This window comes from Hylobates moloch, unplaced genomic scaffold (genome assembly GCF_009828535.3).
Source record: "Hylobates moloch isolate HMO894 unplaced genomic scaffold, HMol_V3 SCAFFOLD_2, whole genome shotgun sequence".
Classification (NCBI taxonomy): Eukaryota; Metazoa; Chordata; class Mammalia; order Primates; family Hylobatidae; genus Hylobates; species Hylobates moloch.
Genome location: NW_026652277.1, coordinates 711688 through 732377, shown reverse-complemented (window position 1 = coordinate 732377; position 20690 = coordinate 711688). Strand labels below are relative to the sequence as shown.

The following is a 20690-nucleotide window of genomic DNA, read 5'->3' as shown; positions in this document are numbered from 1 at the left end:
TCTGGATTGATGGGGTTTTTTCCTCCCTTTCTGTGTTTTAAAGATACTCTCTCTTCTGGTATACGTTTTCTGTGGTTTTTATCACCATCCTTCTGTATGTAATAAGTCTTTCTCTGGCTGCTGTGAAGATTTTACTACTGGTTTTAAGCAAGGTGACTGCAATATGCTTTGGTGTAGTTTTCAAACTTCTTGTACCTGAAATTTATCGAGCCATTATTTTGTTAAATGTTTTCCTCTCCCTTTCGTCCTTCAGAAAGTGTCTAGCCAGCTGTTAATCTTATTTAGTGTAGTTTTAATTTCAGACATTGTATTTTTCATCTCCGGTAAAGTTTGATTTTGGTCTTTAAAAAAAACTTCCATATATATTTAATATGCTCAGTCTTTACCTTTTATGGGATATGGAATATATATGCAATAAATGTTTTATGTGTATTAAGTCTATTGTCTCTATCATTTTTAGGTCTAATCTTTTGCACTATAGGTCATATTTTTCTATTTCTTTGCATGCTTTGTGATTTTTGAGGAGATGCTCGGAGTTTTAAATTTTACTTTACTGAATATTTTTGTATTCTAATGAATATTCTTGAGCTTTGTTTTGAAATGCAGTTAAGTTACCTGGAACCAACTTGCTAGGTGGAATCAGAGCAGCCTTTCCTCTAGGGCTCATTTTCCCCACTGCTGAAGCGGTGCCCTTCTGAGCACTGTCCCTGCTATCCTGTGGGTTTAGGAGAGTTTTCCACTGTGGCTAGTGGGAAGACAAACCATTCCTCTCTTGGTGAGCCTTCCCTGGGCTTGTTCCCTCTCATCCTTCAGGCAGTTGTTTCCCAGGCTGAAGATGTGGGGAAGGCCATCTGCAGGCTTACCCTGCTGGCTCTGCGGCCCAGGCACTGAGGGCCACCCCCCAGTTCATGTCCCTCTCAGGGATCACACTCGTGTACACGCTGGGGTTCAGGGCCTGAAACTGTTCTTCATGTATTTTGTCTTTGGTTTTTTAATTGAGTCATCTGGGAGAGTACATCTAGTCCATCATGGCCAGAAGCAAAAGTCCAAGCGATTTTTTTTTTCTTAAACTGCCTTTTTTTTTTTTTTTTTTAAAGTTGTGCAGTTATCAGCCCAGAAAATGATATGATCGTTTTCACATTAATTTAGCTTAATGGTATCTTGAGAGTAGGGGAAGCTGTAAGTTGTGTGACTGTTTTTCTCTATGGCATTGTGATTCTGATTCTGGAAGCCCTGCTGAACCCTCATCCTTTTTGGAAGAGAGATTTACTAGGCATCATGGTATGTTAATTTGTTTAAGGATAGTTCCTTGAGAGAATGCATTTGTTAAAAAAATTTTTGGTGAGGACAAAAACTGACATTGTTGAGAATTAATTTCTAACATCTCTATTTCCTGTAGGAAGTAGAGGCACTATTTAAAGGAGATAATTTACCGAAGTTTATAAACTGTGAATTTGCATATAATGATAATTGGTTTATTACATTTGAAACAGAAGCTGATGCACAACAGGTAAGTTCTTTCCACCATCACCCTATGAATTGCATAGTTTACCAGTTTTTAGTATTAGTGCATGTTGGGACTAAACTTGGGTGTTGAGATTACTTGTGATGGTAAGTTTGAATATAGTCTGCAGAGGAAATCAAGTTGTAGAAACTTAAATGAGTGTATTTATGGACAATTTTTATAGCAATATGAAAAGCATGTGATTTTGCTTTCCAAGGACAACAATCTGAGCAGCCTAGGAGAATCAGTTTTGTTCTTCTATCTGGGCAGAGAAGTTTTGCTATTTGCAAAGTGTTTGGGGGGAAATTTGAACCTAATCTTCATCTCCCAGCAGACTTCGTTGTACTTTGGAAGATGCTTTTAATGGTATTGAGAAGTAAGCTGTGTAAGGAGGCGTGAGGAGTTAGTAGTTTTCCTGCCTTTAAGGGAAGCATCTTATTTGTGGGGAAACTAACACGTGTATTATAAAGTGTTAAATGGTATAAACAATATGTGGGGTTCAGAAAAGAAAACACAGAAACCTGAAAGATGGGTTTTAATTGGATGGAGGGGAAAAGGGGAAGGGAAGATAGAGTAAGCATTTTTGTGGAGTGGAGTGTGAGCTCTGCCAGCCCGCATGGCGAATGTGGTCAGATGAGATTGAATCAGGTGCAGGGCCTTCCTGGTTTTATAGGGGTTTAATGTAGAATTAATGTGGAGAAGAACAAGGAGATATGTAAAGGATGACTTTTGGATGTTACGTTCCTAATCCTTTTCCTTCCCGTCTGGTATTTCCTGAACTGCATACTCCTAATCTGAAATTGAGATTAATAATATTCATCATTTTCCACCAGGTCAAGATTCTTGGCCAGTGGTCTTTGGGAGACTTCTATGGCATCTGTTAATACTTACAAAATTGTGTACAAATCTCGTTTGTGAGAATTTGGGGTACACGTTCCTTAGCTCTTATGAGGTTATTTTACGGGATCTGTGACCCAGGGAGTGTCAAGAATGATTATTCTAGGTTCTGTTCACCATAATTTAATTATATATTTCCCTATTTGAGCTATTGAGTGAACTATTGGTGCCTCTTATTCATAAGGTTAATCGAATGGAATTTTGTACTTAATTTTGCCCTTAGGCTTACAAATACCTTCGAGAAGAAGTCAAAACTTTTCAAGGAAAACCAATTAAGGTAAGCAAGACCATTGGTTATACTTTGTTTATTTGCAAATTGGTGTTCTTAAGTATTCTAATAGAAACTTACATATTTTCAAACAGGCACGGATAAAAGCAAAGGCAATAGCTATAAACACATTTTTGCCAAAGAATGGATTTAGACCCCTGGACGTGAGCCTGTATGCCCAGCAGCGCTATGCGACGTCGTTCTACTTCCCTCCCATGTACAGCCCCCAGCAGCAGTTCCCCCTGTACAGCCTGATCACGCCCCAGACATGGTCAGCAACGCACAGCTATCTTGACCCACCCTTGGTACGTCATTTCTTTACTAGGAATTTATATTGTAGACACAATGCTAGATAATGTTTGAAGGATTAAAATCCTCATCTAATAGGAAGCCAGATACGTGTGCAGTCTGACATACTAAAATAGACCTTCAAGTTATGTGGGGGATTTTAAATTTAACTGAGAACAGAGCTTATGCATAAAGAACTCTGGATTGCTGTGATCACAATCCTTGTGCAGCCCATCTTCCCTCTTGTCATGCAGCTCTTAGCAAGACACAGAGGGCGATAAGTGCTGTAGTGTACCTGGTGTCCCCTACACGGAGGACAATGCAATGGGGATTAACTGAGGAGGAAGAGGTGTTTAATAGGCTTCTGACAGCAAGGCCAAGGAGAAGGCCTGCTGTTTTACCAGCCTTATTTTACTCACTTCTCACCAGCATTAGAGTTGGTCAACATGATTAATTTTTATGGATTTTGGCCTTTGTTAAGGCCTATGGTTGGAATTCATAAGTCTGTACTGGATCTAGACATTGTCTCTTTGTGTGCTGCTATAGATGCTTGAAAGATCAAGTGCGTCCTGGGTGGGAATTAGCATGAGTTTGGTGGCATTGGATGCACGAGAGTCAGCAGTACACGGATGAGCATGTCCTTGAAGCTGAAGTCTAGTTGAGAGGTGAAGATGGGTTCATGGACTAGAGGTTTGCCTGAGGTAGCAATGCAGGTTAGTTGGAATTGGAGAGATTGAAGGGTAGCATACATAGAAGGTTATGGTCAGAAAGCAGAAATTGAGTTAGTAACTTTGAAAAGAGTTCATGTCCAGGGTTTCGCTGTGGACTAAGGGAAAGACTGGGTGGTCCTCAGGGTCGGATGGCTGGGAGCCAGGCACCCTGATGTGCAGGGACGTCACCGCTGACAGGCAGAAAAGGAGAGTAGGTTCAGAGCAGAGAGGACTTGAGAAAACAAGTGCCTGTATACACGGAAAGTAAAGATACGGGTCCATGAAACAACTCAGGCTGGAAAAGTCAAACATGCCAAGGAGACACGTGTACAGAATGCCAGAACACTGACAGGGCTTATCAGGGATTGTGTTGTCATCTAGGTTGAGCTTTTCAGGTTAAGTATGAGTTTTTCAGAAGGAATCAAAGAGAAAGAAGTTTCATGAACAGAAGATGGTCGTGGATTCATGGGTGTCTGAGCTGAAGCGTAGACCGGTGACAGGGAGTTGGGGAGCGAGCTGGAAGTTTCCAGGCCTAACTGCGCAGGCGCTTAGCTGTCCTGAGGCGTGTGGGTTTTGGCCTAGTGCTTGTGGAAAGTTGTCTAGGGTTTCTAAGCGGAGAAATAAAACCATACTCCATTTAGAAAATAGCTCCTAAGGCCATGTGAAGGGCAGGTGGGGACAGGGAGAGATTTTCAGAGGTCCCCATTTCCCCCTGAGTCTGGAACCACTGCAGTATAAGAACCTTTGGTAAAGTTACTTCTGTCTCTTTTGAGTAAGTCCTAATGGTAAGAAAAGTTTCTGGCTTTTTGATGTAGAACATTCTATAAAAGTGTACCCATAGCTGAATACTTCGTTTTCTCAAAAGCATATCATGAGAGAACCTCAGAGAGACTTTAGTCCGTGGGCTCTGGGTGTTGAAGAATCATCGCTGCACGTGGCTTGCCATGCTCCTCCTTTTAGTTCTTCCTGCAGCAGTTGCTTCTTCCATTTCTTTAATCGTGATTGACCCTCTCGGGGATCCTTGGGGTTCTGGGTCAGCTTATGGCCTTGACTTGCGTTGTATGTTCAGATTGCGGTGTGTGCCAGACAGCTGGTCCTGCTCTCAGTCTGTGAAGCTGGGGCTGTCCATCGAAGCCTTTTAGTTGCGCTAAAACATGGGCGTACCTTGTTCTGCAACGGGAGAGATCGTGCCTGTTAATCCCCAACAAGTAATAATAGGAACACATTAATAATCAACTTTATTTTTTATATATGACCAATTTTATTTTTTGTCTTGAGCAAAATTACTGGAGTATCAGGGCTCTGTCTGTAAAATGACTTGCTGGAAATGATTAGTCCTCATTGCTCTTCCCGTGATTTACAGCCTCAGATCTAGGTCTGCATTCATGGCTCTTCGTGTGTGATGTATTTTCTTTTTCTTTTTCTTTCTTTTTTTTTTTTGAGACAGAGTCTCGCTTTGTCGCCCAGGCTGGAGTGCAGGGGCCAGCTCTCTGCTCACTGCAAGCTCCGCCTCCCGGGTTTACGCCATTCTCTTGCCTCAGCCTCTTGAGTAGCTGGGACTACAGGCACCCAATACCATGCCTGGCTAATTTTTTTTTATTTTTAGTAGAGTTAGCCAGGATGGTCTCGATCTCCTGACCTTGTGATCCGCCCCACTCGGCCTCCCAAAGTGCTGGGGTTATAGGCGTGAGCCACCGCGCCCGGCCATGTGTGATGTATTTTTAAAGAGTCTGATTCTTACAGAGTGAAGAGTTTCTCAAGTAGCAAATTGGAGATTCTAACTTCCCTTTTGTATGATTTTATTTTGGTCCTAAGTTATCTCTAATATTCTTTTTCTGTTATATCTTCCAGTTAGCTCTAATTAAGGATAATTACTTGCTTTTTTCCTTTTCTTTCTCTTTTTCTCCAAACAAGGAGGGCTCTATGCGTATCTCTGTCACTTTGGTGACATTGAAGGTGTGGACTGGAAGGCCCTCAGGAACTAAGTGCCCTGCGTCAGGAGCATTAGGAGCGAAATATCAGTGATTCAGAACGTATTGGAAACCACGGGTCCAGAAGCCAGAGAATTAGAATGAATGATTTTGAGTTTTGTTTGTTTGTTTTTAAAGGAACTGTTTTAACACTAAGTGTTATCTTATTTTTGTATGTGTCTAGATTTTAAAAATAGTTGGCCGATACTTAAAATTCTATGCTCAATATTTTTAACTACTTAAGATCTTTTAGGGGTTCTGTGACCCTTTCTAATTTTCTTCTGAATCTTTTGTTAGTATATTTGCATGCCATACTTACCTTGTGACTTGGGGAATAATGATGATCTGAAAATACCCTGATCCGCAGAGCAGGACTTGTGTTGAGGTAAAGGTAAAGGCCCTGTCGGGCTGTGGTTGGATCAAGCCGAGTGAGTAGCAGTGGGTGTGCAGGTGCTTCTGAGATTGAGAACGTTGATGAGTTGTATTAAAGCCATCAGGAATCAAGAACTGTTGACTTCCTGCCAGTGATGGAGGTCGTATCAGACTGACATGCTAAAGGTTACAACACTTGTTGGAGCCCATGCACTCTTGACCACATCTTTCCTCTCAGTGCCAGCTTCCGCATGTGTCAGTTCTCATCGCTAGATTGTTGTAAGGATTGGCTGAAAGGATGCACAAAAGCTCCAGCCTACTTCTAAACAGTACCCACTGGTGATAAAATTGTAAAATATATGTCTCAACATGGGTCATGACTCTGACAACATCAAGAAGTGCCCTCGGTTTCCGCAGATTTGTTGGTATTAATGAAATTGAAGTCTGTTTTATGGTTTATTTACTTGTCTGTTTTCCAATGAATCTAGGTAACTCCATTTCCAAATACTGGATTTATAAATGGGTTTACGTCTCCAACGTTCAAGCCTGCGGCGTCTCCTCTGACTTCCCTCAGACAGTATCCTCCTCGAAGCAGGCAAGTTCCGGGGCGGTCCCAGCGCTTTTGGTCTTTACCCTACTGCCCTTCTGGTCTTCACCCTACTGCCCTTCCGGAGCTGGGATGAGAGAGCTTTGATCACTAGTCCTGCTCCTCGCAGACAGAGCCGCCTGAAGCACACAGCTGCATTCTGTAAAGACTAAGCACTACCATCTGGCATGGGTGCCTGCCTCAGATTCTCTGAGAGGAGGCTTTGGGGCAACTTGTACACATCAGGTGTGCCTGATTTTAATTTGGGCCTGGACTGAAAAACAGCTAAGCAGAATCATGGCACATTGTTAATAGATTTGCATTATCCTATACGTTAGGAGTTAACCATTCCAAATCCTATTTTTGTATTTTATTAAACAGAAAGCAGATTTCAGCTTAGCTGTTCCATGTCAGTATGCATGTTGTGTAATGCCTTGATCATTTTATAACTGAACACATAAAACCATTTTTATTTGCAGGAATCCTAGTAAATCTCATCTGCGGCATGCGGTTCCTAGTGCAGAGAGGGGACCTGGGTTATTAGAAAGTCCTTCAATATTTAACTTCACTGCAGATCGATTAATTAATGGTGTTCGGAGTCCACAAACAAGGCAAACAGGTCAAACTAGAACACGGATTCAAAACCCTTCAGCATATGCCAAGAGAGAGGCTGGGCCTGGGCGCGTGGAGCCAGGCAGTCTCGAATCCTCTCCTGGTTTAGGGAGGGGAAGGTGAGTTGTTGAGCAGTTACTGTGTAACATCATAAACTAATATTTTAAAAATTATTTAATTTAGATATGTTTTGTAATTGTCTTTAAATATGTCACAGAAAATCTAATTGAAGGCTATAAACATAAAGGGTTTTATATAATTGCTGAGACTTAAATGGCTTCATCTTTTTTGGAATATGAAATGGTTCAGTGAGAACTGTAGTTGTTTTAGATCATTATTTGTAGAAACATTGGAGCTCAACAGCCACAGACTCCATCCCGTGTGCCTGCAGTCTCCTCGTGGCAGCATCCCTGGCTCACCAGGCCCCTCTGCAAGGGCGATGTCCAGGCTCTGCCCCATGACTGCTGGCCTGCCGCCCTCCAGCTGGGTGTGCACCAGGCACTGCAGGTGGAGCCTGGAGCGGGTAACCAGGCAGATCAGCATTGAAGTCTCATCTCATTGGAGGGTTGAGACTAGCCAGGATGGGTCTTAGCTGTGCTTCCTGCCCACCGGTTTTGGTTTTGTTTAATATTTTTTTGGCATCAATCCTGTAGTAGGTTTTCGTTTGTTTGTTTGTTTTTAAGACAGGGTCTCACTCCGTTGCCCAGGCTGGGATATAGTGGCATGATGATGGCTCACTACAGCCTTGAACTCCTGGGTTGAAGCAATCCTGTTGCCTCAGCATGCTGGGAAGCTAGGACTTCAGGTGCACACCACCATGCCTGGATAGTTTTTAAATTTTTTGTAGAGACGGGATCTCGCTGTGTTGCCCATGAACTCCTGGCCTAGAGCCATCCTCCCGCCTCAGCCTTCCATAGTGCTGGGATTACAGGCATGAGCCACCGCACCTGCCCATTGTTGATAAGGCCAGTTCATCTTTTCAGTCCTTGCCTTGATAAGGACCGTCAGGATTTTCCTCTCATAAGTGACAAACAAGTGACTCAAATTCCTGAGCTTTTTCAGAGTTTTCTATATACAAAGTGTACAGCACCATGCCTGACGTGCAAGCTCCTCTTCCTGCCTGCCACAGTGCACACGCTCTGTGCAGTGAGAATTCAACATGAAGAGGCATCAGAAGCATCTCATTCCTGCCCATAATGAGTAAATGAGCACATAGGAGTTCCTGCAGGGATTGTGCAGTGGCATTGGAAGGCACCATGGTCTGGGAGAGCTGGCACTGGGCTGTGTCTCACAGGAAACATGGCATCAGGTTGGCTCAACAGGCCTTGGATATGCAAAGCCAAAAGGGGCCCACTGTGTCATGGAGAGTCAGTGACTTCAGGGAGCAGTTGCTAGCCCTGGGTCTCAGCTTGGGGTTCTTAAGGCCCAGAAGCTTGGAGGGAGGAGGGCGGCAGAGCTGGGGCTCAGACTTGGGACAGAGCCCCACTCATCAAGGCCATGTGGCTCCCTCTGAGGGACATCAGTTGTAGGCACGGTGTGGAAGGAGGCAGACTAGATGGACAAGGCCCCCAGCCTCAGCCTCCTGTGTCCTTCAGTGTGCCTTGTTCATAAGAGCGTCACAGTGAGTTTCCTGGCAAATGAAAGTGGGGCTTGTTGAATTCCAGCTACCTCACAAAATGTATACAGGTGGCTTTGAAGCTGAGAGTCCAAAGCTTGCTAACGAATGTGGTCTACCCGGGATACCCTTCAACAATACTTGAACTTCCAAATGCAACGGGAATAAGTTTATGCTTTTGCCTGACAGATGCAGATTTTGCACCAATGGAGACCCTCTATCTCACCACCAAGGGAGGACAACTGTCCTCCCACCTGAGACCTGAGCAATGCGGCAGGGAGTGGTTTAGGAAGCGTGCACCAGCATGGGCACGGTGGGCAGGGAGTGGCTTAGGAAGCGCGCATCAGCACGGGCACGGTGGGCAGGGAGTGGCTTAGGAAGTGTACACCAGCACGGGCACAGTGGACAGGGAAAGCGCATGCAGCTCCTGTAGCCTGTTTCTGTGATGGGTCCTGAAGCCAGAGCTGATCTTCGTACCCTCCTCCTTCCCTCTGTCTTGAGAAAGAGCTTGTGGTGTTTCGCAGGGAGGTGCGCCAGGCCTTGCTTGCCCTGAGAACCTGATCCACAGCAGCCATGCCTCCACCTCCCCTTTTTGGGAGGGTTTGTTTTGTTTCCATTAACTTTCTCTATTGGACCAAAGTGCTAAGATGTCCTGGAGAACCCCTTACCAGAGTCCAGACACATGTCCCTACCCTTGCATGGCGGCCATAGCAGGGCACGGCCCAGCTGGGTTGAGTGGCATGAGGAGCCCCAGGCACCAGGTGGCTGCCTTGGTGGAGCTACTGTTAGGATCAGCTGGGGGAAGCACACCTCTTCAGGGTCTCGGGCCTTCACACCACCGCATTCAGAGTTGCGGGTGTCACAGTGATGTTTCCTCTATGGTGCTGGGACCACCCTGGGTCCCTTGCGACCCCTTGTGAGCTGTAACCCACCATGGCCCTGTCACTGAGCCTTGGCTCGGCCAACCTGCTCTCCGCATGATGGGCACTGACAGCTGACAGTGTTCTGTGGCTGCAGGTGGGCTTCTGGGTCTGACATGGGTTACGTGGAGCCCAGTGAGGGTGTGGGGAGTGTTGGCTGGGCCCACTGATGGTGACTGGGATAGGACCCCATGGCAGGCAGGTCTGTGTCCTGGACACCACTGTGTTCCAAGGGATGGGTGCCCCTGCGTCCCAGCCGGTAGTGACGAGCAGGCTGCCCTTGGTGGAGGGATGCCCTGTGCCGAGCCCTGCAGGATGTCCTCTTCCCATGTGGCTGCTGTCCCTCCGTCCAGCGCTCAGGGCAATGCCTCTGGGCAAGCGGGTGCTGACACCATCCATCTCATACCCCTCCCAGGTCCCCAGGGCCAGTTGAGTCCTGTCCCACTCAAGACTCTCATCCGGTTGCACCCCTAGCTCTGCTCATGGGCCATTGTAGCCCCACCTTTCCACTACTTCTGAATCCTGGCACAGCAGAGTGGGAGTTCAGCTCCCTGGGTTTTGGGAGCACCCCCTATTAGGGAGTGGTGCTGAGCCAGGTGTGTACTGGCGTGGCTGTCCATAATGCAGGCCCAGGACCCTCTCTCCGTGTGAGGCCGCAGGCATGGATGCAGGACGAGGAGCACCAAGCCCCCTGTTCCTACAGGAGGTCGGGTTGTCAGGACTCATGCCCCACCTGTGGCTCAGTACTCATCCATGTCCCATAGTCTGGCCTGCAGTCTCTGCAAGGCCCCAGTAGAAAGCCAGGAGCTACTTCCAGAAACGTTTTCTGTAGGAGATAATAGGGATTTGCTCCAGAATCCTAAAGGTTTGTGCCGTCCTTGCCCTAGAGGGGCTGGCCCAAGATTCCACAGAGTGTTCCAATGTTAGGCCATCTTAGGCAAGACTCCTTTTTGGTTTTCTGTAAATGAAGGAATTAGTCAAGAGTATTTCTTAACTCCTTTCCGGGTTATGTAATACAAGGCCCTTGGGGGAGTCTTTGCATTCCATTAAATTATAAATTGAGATTAATGTGTGTCCTGTGACTTGTTAGACCACATAAACCTGTCCAGGGAAATGGGAATGTCTCGGTCATCCTAGTGTCCCAGGTCTCCACGTGAAGTCGCCACTTAATCAGTGTCTGTCCTGTGGTTATCAACTGCGTGTGTGGCGTGGCCTTGCTGCCTGCATGGGGAGGTCCAGAATGTGGTTCCTGAGGCTGGCAGACTAGGGCAGGAAGTCTTTGGGGCACAGAGGTCCTTGTGTGGTTTTCGTGGGAAGGGGTCAGCCGTTGAGGCAGTAGAGGAGGAAGCTGAGGGGGCGGAGGAAGGGATGGGACGGGGTATTTGGGGTCTTTTAAATCTGACGTAAAGCAAATCTGCGCTGGGGAAATTCTCACCACCATTTTAAACAACTAATTGGTGGAGGTCAGCCTCAGATTTTATGTGTCTTGTCATTTCCACCCAGTGGATGTTCAGTACTCCTGTCTTAACAGACATCCCAAGGAGGCAGCAGGGAGTTGGTTTTAGTCCGTGTTTTCTTCCGTTCTTCATCACTTGCCTGGACTTCCGCGTTAGTCCCTTGCTGTCAACTTTGTGGTGTTCTGCTTATGCTTCTTAAAGTTGGGATTTTAGAATTGAAAGTCATCTTTGAAAGGTTTCAAAGTAACAAAGACTGAACTGATGTGTACTTTGATTATGTGAGTGCAAACGTGCTCAACAGTAAATTCTCCAAGTGGGAAAAAAAATAACAGTCTTTCACTCTCCACTCCTCTAGGAAGAATTCCTTTGGCTACCGGAAGAAAAGGGAGGAGAAGTTTACAGTGAGTACATAAAGCATATACCTCTTGACAAGACATTTAAATCTAATTTATACCAAACCTGAGATGTAATTAAATGGATTAAGGTTAAGACACAAGAATGAGCATTTCAAAAGACTTGTAATGTGAAATCCACTAAGTAATAACTGACACCCTGGCTGGCCTATGAGGAAGCAACTGTAGAGGTTTTGGAAATAGCGATGTGCTGCACGGGACTCCATAGTGCACAGGCGTGTGTGCTGTGGCATAGGCGTGGCCAGGAGCTTGCTGTCGCATGCACTGCAGCCTACACACAGGTGTGCACGTGAGCTCTTCTGTGTGGCAGCTGTACTGAAGAGTCTGAAATGACTAGAGCCATTCATTTCAACGAGCAGAGTAAGCATCTTCCATGGAGCAGTTTGTTTGTCGGTGTTTTTCCTTCAAAACTTTCGAATACTCTCCCACTGTGTAGAAAGCATTATCTCCTTCTGCTATAACTTACTGGCAGGACAGACCCAACCATAAGTGATAGGTTTTTGTGGCGGTAAGTACATGAGACATGGTGATTTTTGCTTGGGTTGATTAAACAGAGTTTCTCCTGTGGAAAATGTTTGTGCTGGTCTTTAGTGGAGGATGGCGTGGACTTCTCCACAGCTAGTGGTGGGATGGCACGGTGGCAGAGTTAGCAGTACCCACGAAGATGGGAGGGATGGCACAGTGGCGAGTTAGCAGTATCCACGAAGATGGGAGGGATGGCACGGTGGCAGTTAGCAGTACCCACGCACCAGTAGTGGGACAGCACGGTGGCAGTTAGCTGTACCCACGAAGATGGGAGGGATGGCTCCACGGGCTTGCAGATGTGGAATTCCATACAAGGAATGCTGGAAAAGACCTGGACAAATCCTGGTCCAGCCCCTCAAGCCATCACACAGGTGCTTTCTCATCACAAAAGATACAATCTCTGTTTAGAACTCAGAAATTGTGCCTTTAATAAGGTCGGCTTAGTCTAGTTTTTGTTCAACTAGTTGGTAAGGCAGTTTTTACCGGTGAATTCCAGTTGGAATTAGTGAATTCCTGTGACCATTTGGACTAACAAAGCAAGCATCTAAACACGGGGCACCGTTGTACCTGCCGTGATGTTTTCCCACAGCCATTTCTCTTCCGTTATGTTTTGCCTTGCTGATGCATGTGTTCATTACTGTGACCTGCTTAGAAGCTTCGGCATGTGGCCCAGTGTTGCATTGATTACAGAGCGTACACCCATCGTCTTACGTACGTGCTCTCAGGACCTCAGAAAGGTCCAGGTGCTTTTTCTGTAAAAGCGTGTGAGCCTCGGGCCTAACCACACCCATGGGACCTGAGCAGTACTCAGACCTCACCCAGAGGTGCTCAGATCCTAGAGGATTTTAACACTGCCTTCCAAGTCAAGTCCCATCTGTGGGTGATGTCATTTTGTAACTCCCACATCTGGGCAGTTGTTGCCTGCCTCTTTTGCTTCTACGAGTTGAGATTTAAATACATTTTTTGGGAAGGCTGTCTCTCTAATAATGCTTATCTTCTGAAAAGCTGTGTTCACCTCAGAAATGTGCAGATGTTTAAAACCGCTTTGCCATCATAGTGACCATGTGTAACTTAGAGCTTTGCAGGACTATTTCGAGCATTATGTTCACAATACTAGGCTACAGAGAGCATACAACAGCCAGCTAGCTGCTCAGTAGGTAACAAGCTTACTGCCAAAGACACCTAACTGGGAAAAGCTAAGCTAAAATTAGGCACCTGTCCCATGGAGCAGAGGAGCAAGCAGAATGCCCAACACAGACTGGACTGGGGTTTGTGTCAGCCTGAATTCATTTTCATCCTTTGACCTGCTTTCACTTCTGACATATTTTCTCTAGAATCTACTGAAGCAGGGATTCACCTTCCTGTGTATAAATTTTGGAGAAATGTTGGCACTCTCCAGTTAGGTGGATCCCATGAGATCTTTGCTTCCTGGTCAGAGTAGCTCATTGTTTCAACTAAAAATACTTGTATTCTTTAGTTAATATAAATTCATTTCTAAACTAAATATAAGCTCATTTCCTTTCTGTGCCGTGTGTCCTTCAGCGGAGGAACTGCATACTCACAAAATGACTGCCAGCCTGTTAAAGCGGGTTGTAGATCATTTTCCAATAAAAGGTATTACTGCCTTTCTCCTGAGATTTGAGCTTACAAAGTACACTCACTTCTTATTATACTGAGTTTGCTTTCTTGAAGTCAAAGAATCTGGTTAGAATTTGTTATCAAATCTTGTGTTTTCAATTATTTAAAAATACAAACTTTCATTAAGTTTATTTTCAGAGAATTCGAGCCCCCTCCCCTTTTGTTAAACCACTTTTTTAATGCACATGTGTAAAATTTCTTACACAGGTTGTGGAGAGAGTGTCATATTTTGTTTTTTTACAGTTATCTTGTGACTCGCATTAAAAACTATGCTGTAATAACACTTGTCTGAAAGTGAGAAAGTTTAATGTCTAGACTCAGGCTGCCCTGCTTTCCATCTGGTGGACTGAAGTCACTCCAGAGTGTCTCCCTTGCCTTCAGCTGCCCCTGCTGTTTGTGAGTGCTGGCAGCCATGGGTGGACGGCTCTTTGGATGTCACCTTAGCCTCACTGTGTCCTTTGTGACACGTCTCTTGGGCAGCAGCATCCTTGAGATTTCAGTTTTACAGCTCTGCTCTAGATGGTTGAAGTTGCTTGGGAGAACCTTCAGTTGGGTGAGGAAGCCCTTGTCTGGGTTGAATGATCTGCTTGTTTCTACAGATATTTTCCAGACAGGTGTGGAAACGAGAAGCCGCTTGGCCTTCTCTCTCCATACCGTGACCCTGGGGTGTCATTCCATTGCAGAGCAGCCAGACACAGTCTCCAACGCCACCAAAGCCTCCATCGCCAAGCTTCGAGCTGGGGCTGTCCAGCTTCCCTCCATTACCTGGAGCTGCCGGCAATTTGAAGACAGAGGACTTGTTTGAAAACAGGCTATCTAGCTTGATAATAGGACCATCTAAAGAAAGGGTAAGGGATACATTGCATGTCTAATAGTTGCCAACAGTGTCTAGGTACGGGTTCCGTGTCAGGCGCTTTGCCGAGCTCTTTATACATGTTTGTTTTTAATACTCAAGAGAGGCTTGGAGGCCACATGATTGCAGAGGTCACACAGATTTGGAGTAAGGCCAGCCTTGAACCCAGGGCTGGGCCTTCTCCTTAACCTTGCTGTCTGATGAAGTCAGAGGTAGAAACCTGTGGCCGTACACACCCTTTCTCTCACCCAGAAACTTAGATTGCATTGTCATTGTTGTGGTTCAGACCTGCCTTTATTTTACAAAACAATAGAATGAAATAGAAAAATCTGAATTATATTGGAAATAATTAAAATGTGTGGTAATCTACATGAGACAAGGAGCAAGAAGCCTGGGAGAACCTCACTGTAGTGTCGGTGGCTTCTGGTGAGGTCTGGGCTGCCCCACGAGGTGCCGCCTCCACTGCAGTGAACATCATCCCAGGAGTCATCCCGAGCTGCAGATGCCAGAGGACACTCAGCCCAGCACTCTGGCCTCTAATATGCTTAGCGAGGTGAAGGTGGGACTTGGCCAGCTGCCACACCTGGTGTTTGAAGGCTCTGAGAAGTACAGAGAAAGTTTTCTGCCCAGTTATCTACTGTGCACAGGAAGAGCACAGGAAGAACCTGCTGAGCACTCCTGGTTGCCTGTGTCCCCTGTGCCAGGGGCCGTTTCCCCAGCTGTGCCCCAGAGTCACCACATGTCTATTCCACGCCACGTGGCCGTGCTGCTTGCCACCCCACCCAGGTCTGCAGAGTCAATGTCTCTTCCACCCTGGGCTTTAGGGAAGGCCCCGCAGTAGATAGAACAGTTCCTCACTTTCTAGGGCAGAATTTAAGGTGGATTTTGATGCAGTGTCTTCACACTGAAAGCCAGGTGACGTGTCTAGTCCTTTTCGTATTGGTAGATGGTCATGCTCCTGTTGTCAGCCTTGGAGACTGAGTACACTCCAGGATTGTCACATTAGCCTTAAATTTCCACACCGTCATTTCTAAGGTATTAGTGCCTTGAGAAGAAATGCACTTTAAAAGTTTTCCAACTGTGGCCTACTCCCCTTGGTATTGAGTGGAGGAGAAGAGGCAGGTCTCAACAGCAGCTACCACGGTGCCCAATTTGAGTCTTATGTAAGGTTTCTCTTGAAGAAAGAATTGCTTCTTTGAAAAGCCTGGCCCTGAGCCTTATGCCACCGCCCAGGTGTAGTGGACTCCATTGCTGCTTCGTGAGTCGACAGCATGGCCCTTGGGTTTCAGAGTGGGGTGGAGGCTCCAAAAATGAGGGGGTTCAGCCCTTCCCCTCTTGACATGGAGCTCGTGATGGTCACTCTGACTTGCTTCATGACCTGCAGTTTTGGATCTGCATTTCATTTGCATTGGGACTGAACATATCCTGAATTAATTAATTTATTTATTTATTTAAGATAGAGTCTTGCTCTGTGGCCCAGGCTGGAGTACAGTGGCACGACCTTGGCTCCCTGCAACCCCCACCTCCCGGGTTCAAGTGATTCTCCTGCCTCGGCCTACCAAGTAGCTGGGACTACAGGCATGCACCACCACACCCAGCTAATTTTTGTATTATTAGTAGAGATGGGGTTTCACCATGTTGGCCAGGCTGGTCTCAAACCCCTGATGTCAGGTGATCCGTCCACCTCAGCCTCCCAAAATGCTGGCATTATAGGCGTGAGCCACCCCGCCCGGCCCCTACCCTGAATTGAAAATGAGCTTTTACAAAAGGAGTCCTTTGCCGTCCTGTTTCCACCAAGCTGGATTCCTGCTGGTCGAGCACAGGAATCGCAGCAGATTCTGGTTCTCAGGCTGGAAGGGCTCTAGGTCTGTCATCAGCCTTCATCTAAGGGCAGAAGTGTGAAGATCACCTGCCCTCCTGCCTTTCTTAAGTTGCATGACAAGTGTATCATTACATCCCATATGTATAAGATCAAGCACACATGAAATAGCCTCTGCACAGGGGTCGCTGGCTGGAGTAAGGAGGAAGTAAGTTTCACTCCGTCCTTAGCTTCCTGGCCTTGGGCGAATTAACTTAGAGGTATTGGGCCTCAGTTTCCTCACCTGTTGAGATGGGGGCATTTGCACACCTGCTTCCTGGGGTTGTGAATTCAGGGAGGGCTGGGAGCTCACATTTATACGGGTGTGGAGGCACCGATTGTTTTTTCTCAGCTGTGTGAATGAGTCGTGTTGAACTGTGTTAGGATTCGACACTCAGCAGATGTGCATGTGGTATTGTGCCGTGCCGTGCTGGGCCCAAAGTGCCAGGTGGGTGAGATGTGTTTGATGCCTGTTCAATTAAGAAATAAGCTTGTAGATCATCATTGCGGGAGAAGAGATAAGGGCCTGTGATGTAAGAACAGTGGGGCATTTGCCGAGAAAGAGAAGGGTGGGCACTCTGTGGGGCAGAGGATAGTCCTGGGCTCTGTGACATTTTTGCTGGAGAAGACTGTCTTCCCCTATGTCCTTGTGCCGCTCTCCCAAGGCTGTTCACGGGTGGGGTGAACAGGCACTGGTACCAGCTCCACTTAGTGCTGGCAGGACTCTGATGAACACTCTTGACCCTGTTTCAGACCCTCAGTGCAGATGCAAGCGTGAACACCCTTCCTGTGGTGGTCTCCAGAGAGCCCTCGGTGCCGGCTTCTTGTGCTGTATCAGCAACGTACGAGCGATCCCCCTCCCCAGCTCATTTACCCAAGTGAGTATTGGTGTTCTTCCAGCGCCTTGGTGTTGACTGACTTGAATGGCCTGTGATGTTGCATGAGATTCAAATATTGGGTGGCATTTTTACAGTGATCCCAAGGTGGCGGAGAAACAGAGGGAAGCCCACAGTGTGGACAGACTTCCTCCCGCCCTCACTGCGACCGCATGTAAATCGGTGCAGGTGAACGGAGCCGCCACGGTACGTACCTCGTGCCTGCCTTCCTGCACGACAGCCGCGAGGCTCTGGTGTGAACAGACGCTGCGCACTCCTGCACCTGCTCGTTTTTTAATCACACCTAATTTGGTGGGTTTTTATTTGCATCTGTCTGTGTTGTGTTTTCTGTACAAAATACCCTTAATATTTGCTAATAATTTTCCACTAACTACTCTAGTTCTTTCTCGGACCACCATGTAGTCCTTTTATTTCAGTGTTGGTCAATAGAGGTTTCTTGAGTAGTAACAAGACCCCAGCTCCTGTTTCTCCATAGACTTTAGAATCATTTCAGCATTTCACGCGCGTGTGTGTGTTTGTGTGCGTGTGCATCGTGTGTCTGATGAAGAGACAGGAAGAGCAAGATGGTGGCCCCACCAGCCTCCAACACCTGTGGGCCCAGCAGGCCTGAACCCCAGCGACCCCCTTTCTGCTGTTTTCCCTACTGGGTGAACCGTGGCCTCTCTTATTCTGAGTTGTGGCCTCTGTAGTTTGATCTTGGGTGAGCTTTTTCCTTGAATTTGGGAGTTTAATCCCTTACTGTCCCCTGGGCTGAGTCTAAAAAAGGATTTTTTTATAGGTTAAAGTTAATAATTTTCATAATAAATAATAATAATAAAAGGAGAGGCTGGGTGTGGTGGCTCACGCCTGTAATCCCAGTACTTTGGGAGGCAGAGGTAGGCGGATCATGAGGTCAGGAGATCAAGACAGTCCTGGCCAACATGGTGAAACTCCGTCTCTACTGAAAATACAAAAAATTAGCTAGGTTTGGTGGTGGGCGCCTGTAGTCCCAGCTACTCGGGAGGCTGAGGCAGGAGAATCACTTGAACCCAGAAGGCAGAGGTTGCAGTGAGCTGAGATTGCACCACTGCACTCCAGCCTGGGCGACAGAGTGAGACTGTGTCTCAAAAAAAAAATAAATTTATTATTAAGGGAAATATTTTACTTTTCTGTTATTTAGTCTTTATGCTTCCACTTATCTGAAAACCCTATTACACATGTCTTTGAAGATCTTAGCTGTCTTCATCATTCTTACACATTTCCAGTCCTTTGTAGTTTGAAATGTGCAAAACATTTTTATTTAAGACTGTTTTTAGAGTTTGCCTTTCAGGGTTGAGTACCATGTGAGGGTCCGTTGCCCACCGTGGGCACCTGGGACACCCTTCTGTTGTCCTGAGCTGGCGGAGCCAGTGTGGGCAGCATCCGGATTCTTCCTAGGCTTCCGCATAGCCCAAGCAGGCATAGGGCTGGGTAGGGGATGGCGTTCAGTCAGCACTCTTCTTCGTCATGCCTTTTCTAATTTTATCCATTACTACTGTAGCACAGAGGGAGTGTTATGCTGCAGGGGAAACTAAATCATTAGATTTTATGAACTTTTTAAAAGTTAAAAACGCTAGTAAAGATGGAAACTTAGTTACAGTTGAAAACTCTTTTATCTTAAGTGAACTTGATTTCCTGTCTTGTCCCTAGAGACACCATTTCACACAGGTAACCCAGGATTGTCTGTTTCCAGGAATTGCGAAAGCCCAGCTACGCAGAGATTTGTCAGAGAACGAGTAAAGAGCCTCCTCCTTCCCCATTGCAACCCCAAAAAGAACAAAAGCCAAACACTGTTGGTTGTGGGAAGGAGGAAAAGAAGCTGGCAGAGCCCGCAGAGAGATACCGGGAGCCCCCAGCCCTCAAGTCCACACCTGGAGGCCCCAGAGACCAGAGGCGGCCGGCGGGGGGCCGGCCCTCGCCCTCGGCCATGGGGAAGCGTCTCAGCCGAGAGCAGAGCACTCCCCCCAAGTCTCCTCAGTGAAAACCGTACGTCTGGGAGGGGTCACAGAGCGCTGTGTTAACCACAAACGAGACACTCTTCCCACTCAGTGCGAGGGCGAGCCGCTGGTTAGGAGCTTGCAGTGTCTGAGGCCTGTGGGATCCTCAAGTTGGTTTTCTTCTGTGAGTTGGATTCTCCCCCTCTTGAAAAAAAATCGATTTTTCAGGATTTAATTAATACAAACCTTATTTTAGGTTGGTGCTTAACTGGAGGTGATGCATAAGTCTGATTTTTTTTTTCCAAGATAGAAAAAGTATGTATCCTAACAAATTGGTATTTTTTATTAAGCCTCCACTTGGCTCTGAATGCAACCTATATATAGCGAGTTTTTCTAAATTAAGGGAACTCTGTTTTTTTTTTTTTTTTTTTTTTGTAACTGGTCTGCAAGTGCATATCTCTAGAATGTCCCCACAGATGAATGAGGGCCAATGGCCTTGGCAGAGGCAGGTGTGGCCTCGTAGAGGCAGTGCTGGCTGCGCCCGGGCGTCAGTGCTGATGTGGGAGCTGTGCTTCCACCTAAGCCGTTGGTAGGGGACTGTGGCATTTAAGAATGTAGAGAGCGCGTCCTTTTTGATCTCCTGGGCAGAGTGAACCTGCAGGGGGTCACCCCAGAAACCTTGGTTCTGATGCACTGCAAGCAAGTAACCAGCTTCTCACTCCAGTTTCAAGTGGCTATTATGTAATATAAATTCAAAGCACATTGTGAATAGAACCTAAATGAAAACATACACTTTGTTGCCCACTGACATGTTACCAGAAGTTGTACCATGATGTCGTTTTGACCCCTGTGAGCTGACGGCCCCGGCCCTGCTCTGTGCACATTTCTGTCCGTGTTCCCCAGCACTCTGGTTGGAGAGAGTCCACATCTTCAGCTCCGTGTGGACATCTTCCTGTACCTCTGCATCAGCACATGGATTTAAGAGTTACGTAATCGTGAGAGAATGGTGTTTGTGGTTTTTCCCCCTCTTTGGCTGGTGGAGGATAAAGTTCCTGCTCTTTTACCTCCAAGACGAGGGCCTCATTGATTCGCTTCCAGAAGTGCTGCACTTCTGAAGAACAAGGATGCACTAAAGTTAGCAGGTTTATAATAAAGTTAAATATAAATTATTTTGTTTTAAAATGCCTCAAATTTTTCTTTATTCTAAGCAGCAAACATTAAAATAAGAATATTTCCTGCTAAATGTAACCATACACTTTATTCCACAAAATGTTATTTAACAAGACTGAGGGTTTTTTTTAAGAAAAAATTATTTCCATCCAATATTTAAAGACTTGAATTTTATTTAAACTT

At 46.2% G+C, this 20690-nt stretch overlaps 1 protein-coding gene across 5 annotated transcripts in view; it reads left to right on the top strand.

Annotated features, from left to right (window-relative positions):
* The window catches only part of LARP4B (La ribonucleoprotein 4B), a 117966-nt gene extending 97663 nt beyond the window's left edge, over nt 1-20303 (top strand). For 3 of the 5 annotated variants that reach the window (XM_032161983.2, XM_058431074.1, XM_058431076.1), the window contains 10 exons: nt 1400-1510; nt 2625-2678; nt 2765-2974; nt 6498-6604; nt 7075-7326; nt 11555-11600; nt 14459-14623; nt 17240-17364; nt 17460-17673; nt 19094-20303. In XM_032161983.2, coding sequence (XP_032017874.1) covers nt 1400-1510; nt 2625-2678; nt 2765-2974; nt 6498-6604; nt 7075-7326; nt 11555-11600; nt 14459-14623; nt 17240-17364; nt 17460-17673; nt 19094-19381 — 1572 coding nt within the window. In that variant the 3' untranslated portion in view covers nt 19382-20303. Of the gene's footprint in view, nt 1-1399; nt 1511-2624; nt 2679-2764; nt 2975-6497; nt 6605-7074; nt 7327-11554; nt 11601-14458; nt 14624-17239; nt 17365-17459; nt 17674-19050 lie in introns of all 5 variants that reach the window. The other 2 variants (XM_032163263.2, XM_058431079.1) reach the window with 2 other exon arrangements.
* Nucleotides 20304-20690: the final 387 nt, after the last annotated feature.